Genomic DNA, 15,789 nt, shown 5'->3' with positions numbered 1-15,789 from the left:
AGTATACAGCTGTTAAAACATAATAAAATATATGTCGTTTTTTTAACATACTGGCATCGGATCAGCACTCGTATCGGAATCGATATCGGGAAACAAAAAATGGTTTCGGACCATCTCTAATAAAAACACAGAAATTTGAATCTGATTCTTTTCCTTTCTTTCAAGCTGTACCCTTCCCTGTGCGAGCTGGCTCATGTGCTGTCTGTGGACGGGCCAGTGCGACAGAGACTGGACTCTCTGGCTGGCGAACTCGCCAAAGCTGCGGACAAGGAGCTTCAGGTAGAACTAACAGCCTCTTTTCACACCGCGGTCCGTCACAGATGGCCGAGTTACTGATCGCTGGCATCCGTTGCAGGTGATCGTGGACTCTATGGTGTCTCTCTGTCGCGAGCTCTGCCCTTTGTCGTCTTCTGCGGCGGAGAGGTTGAGTCCTCCACTCTCATCCGTCTCCGAGCGCGTGTCCATCCCTCGCTCGGCCATTCGGGCCGCTCTGATGGAAAGAGCAGCGCAGGACATCCACCGAGCCTTGGAGTAAGAGACACATGTAGAAAAGGGTAGAGCAGCAGTAAAGGCTTGGATTTGATAAGCAGGTTATTGATTTCCTCTCACTTTTACCAAACCTCTTCCCGTCCGTCTCTCCCGTTCCCCTAACCCAATCTTCTGCAGAGAAGTGAAGCTGTCGGTGGTTTCCTATCTCACCAACTCCATCGTGGACCAGATCCTGCAGGAGCTCTACGCCACCCATAAGACCCTGGTAAATTCTTTCTTTCTTTATTTTATAAAGGACAACACACATTAATCAACATTTCTGTAAATGTGTCAGTGTTAGCCATCCAGCTAATTTTCAACTGTAGTCCTTTGGCCAGCTGATTTTAGACCAGAGCAACAGGAAACAGCAAGACATTAGAACAGGTTAAACTATACAGACAGAAGTCAACAAGACACCGTAGAGACAGCTAGAGCAACAAATAAGCTTTCTCAGTAAGCCACCAGAGCTACAGGAAGCAGCAAGACATTAGCACAGTTACACATCAACAGTATCCCCATTCAGTATAAGAAGCCATGCAAGCATCAAAACACAGCCAAGCAACACAGACCCGAGCCATCTTCCAGTAATAAAAAGATGAAATAGGCTACATCACTCATGAGGGTGGCGTTAATACAGCACAGGTTGTGCTCAATACACTTGTTGTAAAAGTGTCTAAGACAAAGTGATTGGGTGGGGGGCAGTGGCGGAATGTAACTAAGTACATTTACTCAAGTACTGTACTTAAGTACAAATTTGAGGTACTTGTACTTAAGTTGCGTCTTTTCTTTTCATGCCACTTTCTACTTCTACTCCGCTACATTTCCGAGGGAAATATTGAACAGCTTTAGTTACTAGTTACTTTACAAATTAATTTTTGCACACAAAACGCATGTAGTTTATAAAATACGATGTTTTAAGTCCAGCTGAAACGATTAGACCATTAAACACTTAGTTGATTGATAGAACTGTTTGGATCGTTTCCAGTTTCTGAAATATGAGGACTTTTTTGCATTGAGTACTTTTACTTTTAATACTTCAAGTAAATTTTCCTGGTGATGCTTACATACTTTAAGTAACATTTTTGTTATTTTGACTTTTACTTGTAACAGAGTATTTTCTACAGTGTGGTATTAGTAGTTTTACTTAAAGGTGTAGTAGGTAAGTCTTATAAAACTAACTTTCTGTCATATCTGCTGAAACTGACCCTATGTTCCAGTAGAACTACATGAAGCAGGTAATCTAAAAAAAAAAATCTGGCTCCTCTGGCACCACCTACAACCTGTAGTGTGATTTGCAAAAATCCACCGCTCCCTGTTCAGATGCACCAATCAAGGCCAGGGGGGGTGTCTAACTGCGTTTCAATTAGAGCTTAGATCGGCCCAAAAAATCAAGCCCGAACCTGCCCGAGCCCGAGCACGTTGTGTCCGAGCCCGGCCCAGGCTCGGACACAACATTACATTAACTGTAATTATGAGCCCGAGCCCGATTTAAACCCGACAATTTTTTAATACGTGGGCCGTTATAACTGACGTTCTCAACTACAATTCAGAGTTGTTTGAACTACAGAAATCTGTTTAGAATAATACAACAAGGACGAAGCCTGTAAACTGCTGTTTGTTTAGAATGGAACGGATCGCAAGTGGATCTGAATGAAGAAACGTAAAAAAAAAAAAGAAACAATGATGAACAACATATTGTTGTCACTGCCCACAACTTGTTTAAACTGCTTCCATACCTCCGACTTTCCTCCACACTTGCTCAAAGTTAATTCTCCTGTTTTTCTTTTTTTCTTTACATCTTCAAGCTCCCGGTGTGATGCGTGCAAGAGGAGGAGACTCCGCGCATGAAGTGCTGCATTTTGTAACTGCAGCCTAACTTTTGTACACATTTGTTACTTTTATATAGCCTATATATATATATATATATATATATATATATATATATATATATATATAATATTTCTGATTATGGCATAGCTTTCTCCCCACCCAAATAGGATAATAAGGTAATGGATAAAAAAAAAAAAAAGTTGCTTGATCAAGGGTCTGGCCCGGGCCCGGCCCGGCCTGAGGATGTGGTGGAAAATAACGGCCCGAGCCCGACCCGAGGTCCGGTCTGGCTCGGGTCGGGCTCGGGCTCGGGTTGAGAATCTAAACTCTAGTTTCAATCACTGCTCATGCACACGCATTCATTCTCCCTTGTGGGAGGAGGGGCTTAGGAGACCGTTTTGGGCTTTAGTGGAAAGGGGGGAGGGACTGAGAAGTTGTCGATGTTCACATTTTTTGGCTAAGTCCTGGATCTTCACAATCCTACCTACAGCACCTTTAAGTAAAGGATCTGAATACTTCTTCCACCACTGGTGGGCGAAAAGGGACTGAAGAGCTTTGTCTGTCTCAGACTCGGCAGGTGTCTCATGTGAAGCACTGGGAGGGGACATGTAAAGACGGGACGGGCTGGAGGTTCAACAGACATAGAGACTCTCTGGACATCACAGACGAGGAGCTCAGCACCAGCATAGTGAGTATGAATATACAGACAAATGTGTTTTTATGGGCTGGTATCCATCTTTCCATTTGTCCTCTTGTATCTCAGGTGCTACTGTGTCACTTTTTCACATTATTCAGATTTTAACCCATCAAACTCAGCTTAGTCACCATCAAATATTGTTCCTTCCAGACTATATATATATATATATATATATATATATATATATATATATATATATTTTTTTTTTTTTTTTTTTACATCATTCTCTTTATTTGAATCTTAAAAAAGTCATGGTTGTTACAGAGGTTTTTTTGCAACTTTGTTTTTCTTAATATTTTCAAAGTTAAAGGTCCCATATTATGCTCATTTTCAGGTTCATACTTGTCATTTGGGTTTCGTCTAGAACATGTTTACATGCTTTAATGTTCAAAAAACATAATTTTTTTCTCATACTGTCTGTCTGAATTAGTCTCGCTTTGCCAGACCTTCCTCCACAGTGCTGCGGAGGAGGGTCTGACTAGTCCACAGAATTCTGGGATAGGATAAAATTGTGTTCTGATTTATTGGCATTTCTTTAAATCAATCACAATCGTCATGGGCAGCGCTAAGCTCCGCACGGAGCCGCTGCAAAATAGCCTCGGGCAGGAACTTGTTTTGGTGGAACATGTGTGCGTTCAAAGGTTGTTTTAGTCGTGCAACAGAAAACTCTGATTGGACAGATAGTCTAGCTAGCTGTCTGGATTTACCCTGCAGAGATCTGAGGAGCAGTTAACCATAGTCCTCAGAAATCCACCAGAGTTTAGAACGCCAACACAAAGGAAGCGGAAGGAAACGGACATTGGCGAAAAGACATGCATCCGGCGGAATTTCCTGCGGTACCGGACTAATCCTGGAAGTGGAACATCAAGGATATAGACTAGTCTGGATATACCTATATACTATTCACCCTCTGTTTGAAACGCTCCATTTTAGTGTCTGTCTCTTTAAGCCCCCATCCCGAAAAAAGTGGCTTAAAGTATTTTGCCCAGGTATAATATTATCTCTTAAGCAATCTTTTGCCAGTATCTAAAGAATTAAAGGACAAGCCCAAAACATAAAAAAATTGACTATTTTTTACCACACTGCCTCCAGGATTTGTTTAGTCCCCTTTTGTGTGAATTCCAACTTTGGAGTCACAAAATATCATATTATGTTCTTCCAACTCTCGCCAAGACCCTGAGGCAGTATCAGTGTGACTTTCTCATATCTCATTCCATTCCTCCTCAGTTATCTCCTGATTCTATTTCCCATTATATCTCCCATTCCTGTCTGATATGAACAGTCAAGCAGTTTATGGAGTTTATTCTATTGTATAATCGTGATATTAGACCTTTGTTGTCTTTAATCTTATATAAATCAATGAATACGTCAACTAACACACGGTCACTTGCCTCTGCTTGTTGACTATAGAAATAAAGTTGGGCCCCACTTCTAACCAAAGAAGCTGGCTTTAGTGATGGACAGATGGAATGATGGATGTTCCTCTGGGTTCTGGCATTTCAAACATTACACTGACTTACTTGACACAAGCACTAAAGGTCAAAATTTGAAAAACCCTAACTCCTCTACTGGAGACGTTTCAACAATACTTGGATGATGATGTAGTGTCAATTCAATTGTGTGTTGGCCTTTAGAAGCGTTTCACTGATTGGCTTGATTGGAGCACAGTATTGAAAGTCTAAATTTCAAAAAGGCCTATAATTCCTACACTGTAAGGCAATTACTGGAATTGTTGGGTCTTTATAAATTATAGAGTGTGGTCTAGACCTACTCTATTTGTAAAGTGTCTTGCGATAACTCTTGTTATGATTTGATACTATAAATAAAATTTAATTGAATTGAATTAAGCCTGACTGGCATTAAACTGGCACAAATCAAGTAATCTAAAAGGGATGAATCATGGGCGCCTGGTTGGCTCACCTGGTAGAGCAGACAGTTTTGTCATTCAGCACTCTGAGGCCCTGTTTACACAAATACACTCCCGGGTGAAAACGCTAAAATATTTGATCAGATGTGCCTTTCGTTTAGACGGCGACGGCATTTTTGGGGCTTAAAAACGCAAAAAAGTGAAACCACCCTCCAGAGTGGAAATCTTAAAAACGCTCCACCGTCGCGTTCCCGTCTAAAGGGTAAAAACACACTGTGTGTGTGTGTGTGTGTGCCGCGTGTGTGTGTGTGTATGTGTGTGTGTGTGTGTGTGTGTGTGTGTGCGTGTGTGTGTGTGTGTGTGTGTGTGTGTGTGTGTGTGTGTGTGTGTGTGTGTGTGTCTGTGTGTGCATTGTTCGGAGCAATAACTCCACCTCCTCGTCTGTCCAGAGAAAATTGTCAGCTTTTGTTTCTACTAGGGAGAGGAGAGGGAGAGAGGAGGAGGAGGAGAGGGAGACAAGTAGAAGGAAGGTTCTACACAGGCGCGCGGACTTGGTGGATTGCATTTCACACAGTTTTGCGTCACCATATGCACGCAGATTTCCCCCCCCATAACGCTCGTCTAAACGCGGAATAAAAAGTGAGAACGCAACGCCACGTTTCCGTCTAAACATAACCTGAATGAGAAAACTCCACTCACAAAAGCACTGATTGGCCTAAAGGAGGCCTTGTATCATTTGTGCTACTTGACATGTTTACTCGTTGCTGCTTGTGTGGCTTACCCTGATACTATCTCTCAGCATCTCAGTATTGTTTTTTTCTCTCTTTCTCCCAGGACACAATAGCCATTAAGAAGCGCAGCTCGAGAACAAGACGAATACGACCTGTCTCCACCAGGCTGAGTGAGTACCGCTATATTTCCTCTTATCCTCCTCTCTCCCCTCTTTCCTGACTCGCTCTGACCCCGTCCTGTCTCTTTCAGGGCTCCATTAATGCTTTTTCTGTTGACTCTTCCCCCCCCTTTCCTGTCTCTCTCATCTGACAAGTCTGTTAATGGCTGTCTTACTGTAATCCGGCCTGAGCCAAGTCTCAGTCAGTACATCTCAGAGCGCTCGCCGATTGTTTTTTTGAATTTGTCGACTTTGAAGAGGAAACGGCGGCTCCCTGCGATTCCCACCTCTCCTCCCCTCTACGGTGTCTTCTCCGTTTTTTTGCCCTCACATCCTCTTATAATCTCTTCACCTGCCGTCAGGTCTGTGTGACGACTCCAGCTCCTCTCCACCCCCCTCCGTGCCATCGTATTCCTCGCCGCTATCCCGCTCGGCATCCTGGGAGGGTCTGTCAGAGCTGCCTACGCAGGGTCTGCCTCTCCATCATGTGACGCGGGTTCGGCCGAGGCCTCCGCGGAGGCACAAAGGAGGGCACATCCCTGCTGAGACTGTAAGGCGGGTTTGACACATTGTAACATGTAAAGTAATGTGAATTTTGTACATTGGTCCAGTAAACATCTGTCTATCATATCTATCTATCTATCTGTCTATCTATCTGTGCATAATTCTCCCATTTCCAAATGTTCACGCCTGCTGGCAGTGACTCCTGTCTTTGTCAGAGGTAATCCATACAAAGTGGATGGCTGCAATTGGATTATGTCATCTCACTGAAGCCAGTGTAATCCATTTGTTTTATTGCATACAGAGCATTTACAAATCAAACCCAGTGCAAGTAAATTGACCTCTCTAAAAAAGCGTGTGTGTGTGTGTGTGTGTGTGTGTGTGTGTGTGTGTGTGTGTGTGTGTGTGTGTGTGTGTGTGTGTGTGTGTGTGTGTGTGTGTATGTGTGTGTGTGTGTGTGCAGCATTGCAGTGAAAATGGAGGAATAAGCCCTCTTGATGATGGACTCCCAGATTTCTATACTAAAAGAGTGCTCCCTGACAGGTAAGACTTTCTTTACTATTATCTCTTCTTCGATTTACATGTTTTAACTACAAATCACATATACTTGAAATGACTAATGTTTCCCGAAACACGCCCTATTGAGTTCCTACTTTTTTTTTTTTTTAAGCAGTCATTATTTTTCATTTATTCTACCACGCTTTGAATCAATTCACGGAGCCTTCAAACTTGCTTGAGATACTGTGTAATCCATCACAGTGAGCATTTTGTCACGTTTAAAAGTCTCATATTGTGCTAATTTCCAGGTTCCTACTTGTATTTTGGGTTTCTACTAGAACATGTTCACATGTTTTAAGGTTCCAAAAACACGTATATTTTTCATACCGTCTGTCTGAATGTATCTGTATTCGCCCTCTGTTCCAAAAAGTCCATTCTGCTCTGATTGGTCGCCGTTTCCGGGTCTTCTGCATCTCTTGGCGTCGCTGCACTGTCATTGCAGCCGGGGAATGACTGTAACGGCACTGTAGCAGCACGTTCTACCTATAAATAGTATAGTTATGACATCACAGCCGTACAGAAGTTCTGACAGCTCGTTTCATAAAGGCACTGTTTCTGATTATGGGCTGTGTTAACCTCGACCTGCTTTATAGGTCTCACTTTTTTTACAATATGGGACCTTTAAGTTATTGTCGCATGGTAATGCAGCTGTGAGCAGAAACTGCTAGAAAAAACTACTTGTTTAAGGACTTCTGAGAGAGTTAGCTGCTGAACAGCAACCTTTTCCAGTACAATACAAGAAGACATGTTTACTTATCGTTTGTCTTCTGGGTTTGATTGTCCAATAATATAGCTTGTCAATAAAACACACTATTTTCAAAGTGTACTGAAAAAATTGTACATCTGTGATTGAAATCACTGTATTCATTGACAGGAAATCATTCTAAAATGTATGGTGAGCTTTGGGAAAAGTCTGCAGTGTACTAAATTCAAATTATTACCAAAGGTAGCGTATGGGAATAATAGACTATTCATCCATTGATATAATAGTTCCTATGTGAGTGTATTACAGAAGGGGGGAAACTGTGTCAGTAGCGAACCAAGAGAAGCACACAACAAGAGACACAAACTATACTATCGCAGTAAAAACAAGTGACTGTGAAAAGTGAAGCTTCAATGGAAATGTAACTGTCAAAAGATAAAGATATAACCTTGGGTGATGCCTTCAGTGGCATGTCAATCAACAGAACTGGTTTAAAGTTTAACCTGTCTGACCCCTTTTCAAAGTTTTCTATAACAGAAATGTGGGTTTCTTTCAACAAAACTGCCCAAAAATAACTTGGATGGTTCAACGCAGCGCTCTTCGCTTTAAAAAAAACGTCAAAGAATGTTGACTAAAATGACATAAAAGTGACAAAAGCGGCAAAAACATTGAAAAAAGCCACTAAAGGCATCGCAAGCCTAGAAAACAGCAGAATAAAGCTTTGAAAAAAGCGCCAAACGTGTGGCCGGGTTGGTTCAGTGGGTAGAGAAGGCGCACATATACTGAGAGGCTCATGCCTCGACGCAGAGGTCCAGGGTGCGAGTCCGACCTGTAACGATTTCCTGCATGTCTTCCCCCTCTCTCTCCTCTTTCTCACCTAGCTGTCCTATCAAATAAAGGCGGAAAAGCCCAAAAAATAATCAAAAAAAAAAGAAAAGCATCAAACAAGGCACTAACAATGTTTTAAAAAAACCTGAAAAAAGCATCGAAAAATGTGTCGAAAAAAGTGTTGATTTTATGTTGGTTTAATAAAAGAAGTCTTTACTGTCTCTCATTCACTAACTTATGAATACCATCCATTATATCAGGCTCAATTTAGATTTGAAGTAAAATATGTATTCCTTGAACTGTGTTATTTGCATAAGAAACAAAACGTTATTGAACGTGACATGAGCAAACATGAAAAGATTGTTACATTTCTGCAATTTCCATATCACATCTTAATTAAAGTGACATTTCAATGAACACCATGCTTGTGATCACATCCACACAATCCAACAACTCCTCTGCTGCGTTCTGACAGTTTCTTTACTGAGGCTTCATTTCAACTGGCTTATGTTTCAGTTATTATTTCTCATAATTCAAGAAGGTAGTGTTTCTCTGACCAGTGTTTTGTCTTTGAACTACTCTCATGGCGAGGTGCAGCCTGTTTAGCACATCCTGCGCGCTGCTCGTACAGTCAGAGGCATTCCAATCTGCTGTCCATCATCTTTGCTCAATCATAACATAAGTTGAGTCCCTCTTTGATGATAAGAGGAGCTGGAGCTGGCTGTTTTTGAGCACTTGGGGCTGGGTAACAAGCTGTGATTGGTTAGTCGGTGACTGCATGTTGTTGATCAAAGGGCTCGGAGATTCAGGATGCAGCTCAAAGGAGGATGTTAGATTGTTATTAGCAACTGGTGGTTTTGTTAAATTTGTGATCGGTCTGCTTTGGAAATGAACGTTTGGTCCAACAGCAATCATGCAAATGAATGTGCTTGAACATGCACAACCACCAAAGTGACCCTTTGATGTATGGATGCAGCAGTTTGGTAAGCTTTTTAATTTTTGGTTGAGCTAAATTCTGGAACAGCTGCCGCAGCTTATCAGAGTAGCATTGCTCCCTTCCACACTGCAGATCATCAGGTAAGGTCAGTGCTTTTAATATAATTGCATTCATAAAATAAAAAAGTGCACTTTAGATAAATCATTGTGTAGCCAGAGATGTAGCCTAGCAACGCTCACATTGCAGATGTACCAGAAGCGAGGCAGACAATAAAAGCCGGCGTAGATGGCTGTGATGAGTTCCATGACATCCTAACAGAGATGACTGGACTGTGTGTGTGACATTCAACCTCTCTCACCTCTTTCAGTCAGCTCTCGTCTCTGCACAAAGCTCACTCACTGAGGAGGAAGAAGAGGAGAAATATGCTGGCCATCTTCGGTTTCCGTAAGAACCGCAACCAAACTTTGTCCAGTCAGGGGCCGGAGTCTGAAGCAGAGGTTTATGGAGACGGGTGTCACGTTGTTGCTACAGCACCCACAGGGTTCGTGTATGCACAAACACAACACGCACACACACTCTCCATTTAGAAAGGTATGGCCTTGAAAACACAACACAATGCCCATATGATGCACTAGATAACATCACACACACAAATGACTCATTCTTCTATAATCTACTGTTCAGCTTCACATGTATCTCTTCTTGGTTCTTATAAGAACAGTCAGCAGCACTGAACTTCATAAATAGTCTGACAAATATCACTCTAAACCCCGTTTCCTTTCTTTGTTGATACGAGAGATGGCTGATAGCTGCCAAAGTGCAGGCAGGCTGATACCAGCGAGTGTACACAGCTGTAGATGACAGCCGGTGGCTCCGATTCCAGATCCAACAGTCAGCCAAGTGATTAGAGATGAACACGCTGCATGTCAAATACAGATTAGGATAGCAAGATGGCTGATTTCTGCCCCCCAAAAAAAAGATACTTCCTAATTACACTGTTCTCAAAGCGTGTTACTTTTGTTTCTGTATTTTAAATCTGTGGAAATATCAGCAGCAAATTGTTCCTGCAGGCTGAACATCTTCAGTGTCTTGCAACCTTTTAGGGCAGCCACAGAGAATGTATACACGCTCCTTCAGCCGCCGAGAGCCGCTGCCAGAGCTGGATCCCCGGGCGAAGGGGCTGATGAGAGAATGAACTATCACCAGGGTAAAAATACTCTCGTTTTGAGTCCGCCACCAGTGCCGGGCATCCCTCACCCGGGCGTGGGAGGAAGCAAACACCCCTTTTATTCTCCCAGAGAGGTACAGTCAGTGTGACCCGCCAAAAGCATTCATTCGGTTAGAAGTTCGCCTCGGGTATGATCTTCTCTTTTTGCCTCTCCTTGTTGTGTTTTGACAGATATCTGAAGTGGACTCTGTGTTTGAACATCCGATGGAGACAGACAGGTACTGCGTGGACGACAAACACAGGACAACAGACGCGCTGCATGCAGACAAGCCGAGGATAGAAGCGTGGCAGGGTGACCATCACGTAGAGAAACAGCGGTTCGATAGCAAGCTGCAAGAAAGATCGCTTGGAGAGGCAAGGACAGCCGACAGACAAACAGACAAGTACTGGACTGAGAGTAGACACCCGGACAGACACATGGACAGACAGTGGACTGTTGACAGACACACCCAGCGGCAGATTGACAGAAAAATAGAGAGACAGTGGATGGGCGGCAGACAGATAGACAGGTCGTGGTCGGAGAACAGGCCGACGGACGTACAGGTGGACAACCAGTGGACTGAGAACAGACATGGAAGCAGGAAGACAGAGAGACAAGTGCATGCGCTTCATTTGGCTCAAAGGCCGCTGCCTCCATACCCGTCGGACAGGACGCCTTCGCCGAAGCAGGAAACGGATCCTCTGAAAAGCGCAGAGGCGGCTGCTACAGACTGGCATCAGCAGGATGCGCAGGGAGACAGACAGATGTGTCCCGACACTGGCGGAGGCTTCACGGAGGGATGGAGGGGCGGCGGAGGAGGAGGAGGAGGTCGAGCCCCTCCCTGCGCTAAACCCGATCCCCCGCCGCAGAGCAGCAAACCCAACCTGTCCAAACTGAGGCAGAGACATCGGCTCGAGAGCTCAGACGCTCTACGAGGTACTTCACTGTCGGCCGCGTTTATGTGCTGCAGGTTAGAAAGGAAGGTTTTAAGTTTCAGCTGCAATCGTTACCTCAGTGTGTTTACAAACCTACATGTAGGGCCGGGACGATATGCTTTGGTCCCGATTCAGCCTGGGCAGTATATCGATATTATATCGATATATGAGGCTAGATATTGTCTTATATTTTCCTGGTTTTAAAGGCTGCATTACAGTAAAGTGATGTGATTTTCTGAACACACCAGACTGTTCCAGCTGTTCAATTATTTGCCTTTACCCACATAGTTATTATATCAACATAACTGATGATTATTTATCAAAAATCTCATTGTGTGCATATTTTGTGAAAGCACAAATTGTCAACCCTAAAATATCGCCACAATATCGATATCGAGGTATTTGGTCAATAATATTGGGATATTTGATTTTTTCCATATCGCCCAGCTCTAGTCCCGATTCGATTCTTTCACCATACATGGGTGCCGATTCGATTTGTTTCGCGAATCGTGATTCTAAAAGTATTGCGATTTGATAGTATTGAGTATTGCGATTTGAGTAAAGTTGAATACTACACTTCTAAAAGCAATATATCATGAGACATTTCTAAAAACGTATTGTTTTCTAAGAAGAGTGCACGTCACATGTCAGTCAGTCAGTCTGACATTTATTTCATCTGTAAAGAAGTACATAACATGGATTTTCTGCATTTTCTGCTTTCGCTCTGTTTTGCCGGAAATGGATATGATGTAGTCGCCGTTGGCGGTACCATATAAACAGAAAATATTTGGATGAATCATTGGTAAAAAATAAATAAATAGAAAATATCAATTATAGGGGAACGAATCAATTTTAAAAATCGCGATACATAAGTGAAACGATTTTTTCTCCCCACCCTTACCCACGCGTCAGTGACACAGTGACTTGTTTTTGATCCGTAGGTACAGAGGAGGAAGCAGATGTAGACAAGTATCCTGGAAAGATGGAAAAGAAAGAGAGAGAAAAAAGAAGAGACTCGGAGGGTCAACCGCCTCCGATTCCAGAAAAGGTTTGCAATTTATAGCCATGCATGGTTCAGTTTGTGTAAAAAACAGATACAAGTCCATCTTTTGATTTGTTCATGTTTTCTGTTCTCATCCAAACAACAGCCAAAGACGTCCTCGTATGTGACTTTTCCAAAAGAATCAGCCAATGAGAGGAACTTACCTCCTCCTCCTGTGCCGCCTCCTGTTAACAAGCCTGTGCATGGATTACCAGACAGAGCTGCAAGTCAAGGTAAATCCACTGAAAATCAGGGATGCACCGAATCCAGGATTCGATTTCGGATTCGGTATATTGGCGTTTTTGACAGGGTTCGGTTTCTGCCGAACCTTAGAATGTTTTTCCACCAAAACCGAACCCTATGCTTGCACTACGCGCGCTACGCTGGTCGACGTAATGACGGCGCCGTTGATTACGGGAAGGTGTTTACGTAGGTGGAGCGTTCAATGCAGTAGGCTGTGAGAAAGTGAAAATGGAACTCGTGAGCAGAACAAGTGTAGTTTGGCAGTACTTTCAGTCAAAAGAAGGCCATTCAAGTCCAGCTACATGTTCAATTTGCAATGCCGATTTGTCTCGTGGTGGCGAGGACCCTAAACTATACACAACATCACCGCTGTTACAACATTTGGTATGAAACATCCGAAAGTTGAACATACGAGTTGTGCATGAAGGAATCTACAGACAGCAGCCAAAATGCAGCAACTTCAGGTACGGCAAAGGAAGGACAGTCACACTGAGGATGGCAGTAGGATTCGGTATTCGGTTTCGGATTCGGCAGAATCTTAACCAGTGGATTTGGTATTCGGCCGAACCCCAAAAATCTGGATTTGGTGCATCCCTACTAAAAATACAGTAAAACAACGTAGTGGTGTTAACACATGTATAACTTAAATTTACAGATACACTTTTTCAGATGCCTGCCTCAGTTTACTTTTTGTCATTTGTTCAGTGTGTCAAAATGTCAGAGGAATAGTTAGTAGACATGGTGGGAAATACACGTATTGGCTTTCTTGCTGAGCGTTAGATGAGAAGATGTATACCACTCTCATATCTGTCACTTATGAAGCTACAGCAGCAGTGGGGTTGTGTGTTGGATTACTTCTTGGCCAGGCACAGTGACCTCCTGGAGTCTTGTCGTCAACGCAATGTTGCCAGGCAACCAGCAGAGACTCCACAAAGTCACTGCCAAGAAATTGTCTGGCACATAACTCCCCATAAAACTGCAACTCTTCGTGTGTTATCTTGTTTGTACGAATTAAACAAACAGTGTTAATTCATGAGCTTTAGACGGATTAGAAGGATTTTGATATGTTCAGGCTAGCGGTTTCCCTCTGTTTCTAGTCTTCATGCTATGCTATGCTAAGCTAAGTTAATTGGCTGCCGGCTGTAGTCTTAAATTTACTGAACAGACATGAAAGTGGAAAATCGATCTTCTCGTCTCAACAAGAAAGTGAACGTGTATTTCATTTGAAATATTCCTTCCAACAAATTATAGCCAATAGTAGCAGGTCATTACATTACAAACAGAGAAGTTTAGTGTCCTCTTGCAAGCTCTACACATAAAATCTTCTCCCTGAAGAGTCCTATCCTAAAACACAACTTTGGTCTTTTATAAGCATCGAAGCAGAGGAAGTCATAGCCCTTAAAGGTCCCATGACATGCTGCTTTTTGGATGCTTTTATATAGGCCTTAGTGGTCCCCTAATACTGTATCTGAAGTCTCTTTTATATAGACCTTAGTGGTCCCTAATACTGTATCTGAAGTCTCTTTATATAGACCTTAGTGGTCCCTAATACTGTATCTGAAGTCTCTTTTATATAGACCTTAGTGGTCCCCTAATACTGTATCTGAAGTCTTTTATATAGACCTTAGTGGTCCCTAATACTGTATCTGAAGTCTCTTTTATATAGACCTTAGTGGTCCCCTAATACTGTATCTGAAGTCTCTTTTATATAGACCTTAGTGGTCCCCTAATACTGTATCTGAAGTCTCTTTCCCGAAATTCAGCCTTGGTGCAGAATTACAGCCACTAGAGCCAGTCCCACAATGAGCTTTCCTTAGGATGTGCCATTTCTGTGTCTGTAGCTTTGAATGCTATTGAGGAGGAGAGAGGGGGGGGGCAAGGTGGAGGGTGGGGGTGTGGCCTTGACCAACTGCCACTTTGCTTGTTTGCAAGCCATGATGTCTCTCTCTTTCTCATGGGAGGGCCAAATTCTCTGGGCGGGCAAAGCAGAGAAAGGGGAGGTAACCTTTCTCCTTATGACATCATAAAGGGAAGATTCCAGATCGGCCCATCTGAGCTTTCATTTTCTCAAAGACAGAGCAGGATACCCAGGGCTCGGTTTACACCTATCACCATTTCTAGCCACTGGGCGACCATAGGCAGGCTGGGGGAACTCATATTAATGTTAAAAAACCTCATAAAGTGAAATTTTCATGCCATGGGACCTTTAAATCATCATATAAATTCAATTCAATTTTATTTATAGTATCAAATCATAACAAGAGTTTTCTCGAGACACTTTACAAATAGGGTAGGTCTCGACCACACTCAGACACACAACGAGGACACAGCCCATTCTTTTCAGACTTTTAAACCTACTAACTTCTAATGGTAACAGTACATATTCCTCATGTTTCTTTCATACCTGTTGTTCAGGTGAAGAAGGATTGAGACCTCAGGCACCAGTGAAACCACAGAGACACAGAAAGGCCATGTCTTGCGACGCAGGTACAATTAGTCTTTTCTCCATCACAGTATATACTCTTATTATTTACCCTATTATTATTTTAACAGGATACACTGTATATTTATGTTGGGAATTTATGTATATACGTTTATCTGTGTGTAAAGCGTCTGTATCTAACTGTTCATTTGTGGTTTTTTTGTCCTCACTGAACTCAGGCACTGACAGGGAAAGCCCTAATAACGTTGAGAAGCCCCCAAATCGCAAACCCCCCGTGAAAAAACCTAGACTACCCCAAAACAGAAATAAGTCACTGGACTTGTCTGGTACACGTCTCTATTTTTTTTATGTGTGTGTGTGTGTGTGTGTGTGTGTGTGTGTGTGTGTGTGTGTGTGTGTGTGTGTGTGAGTCAAGTGGTACTAAAACACCACAGTATGTGTTACTGTTGTTGTGGAATATGATCATTAAATTGCTTTCTATAAAAAGGGAAATAGAAAATACAGTAGATACTTAGCATTTCTACATGTTGTGAACTTTGTGAAATTTGACAGTTGGTTGTGTCTGTAGCTTGCAGCTGAA

General features: G+C 42.7%; 1 protein-coding gene across 2 annotated transcripts in view; it reads left to right on the top strand.

Annotated features, from left to right (window-relative positions):
• Positions 1–15,789, top strand: part of LOC116058793 (capping protein, Arp2/3 and myosin-I linker protein 3-like) — a 45,459-nt gene that overhangs the window by 29,185 nt on the left and 485 nt on the right. Inside the window, exons 26-39 of one of the 2 annotated variants that reach the window (XM_031311680.2) lie at positions 166–279; positions 356–531; positions 667–754; positions 2,927–3,046; positions 5,757–5,823; positions 6,174–6,361; positions 6,776–6,855; positions 9,706–9,879; positions 10,442–10,640; positions 10,738–11,482; positions 12,423–12,529; positions 12,630–12,756; positions 15,182–15,253; positions 15,428–15,535. In XM_031311680.2, the coding sequence (XP_031167540.1) occupies positions 166–279; positions 356–531; positions 667–754; positions 2,927–3,046; positions 5,757–5,823; positions 6,174–6,361; positions 6,776–6,855; positions 9,706–9,879; positions 10,442–10,640; positions 10,738–11,482; positions 12,423–12,529; positions 12,630–12,756; positions 15,182–15,253; positions 15,428–15,535 (2,365 nt within the window). The remainder of the gene's footprint in view (positions 1–165; positions 280–355; positions 532–666; positions 755–2,926; positions 3,047–5,756; positions 5,824–6,173; positions 6,362–6,775; positions 6,856–9,705; positions 9,880–10,441; positions 10,641–10,737; positions 11,483–12,422; positions 12,530–12,629; positions 12,757–15,181; positions 15,254–15,427; positions 15,536–15,789) is intronic. The other variant, XM_031311681.2, reaches the window with a different exon arrangement.

Source organism: Sander lucioperca, chromosome 11 (genome assembly GCF_008315115.2).
Source record: "Sander lucioperca isolate FBNREF2018 chromosome 11, SLUC_FBN_1.2, whole genome shotgun sequence".
NCBI lineage: Eukaryota > Metazoa > Chordata > Actinopteri > Perciformes > Percidae > Sander > Sander lucioperca.
This window is presented reverse-complemented; position numbering and strand designations above follow the sequence as displayed.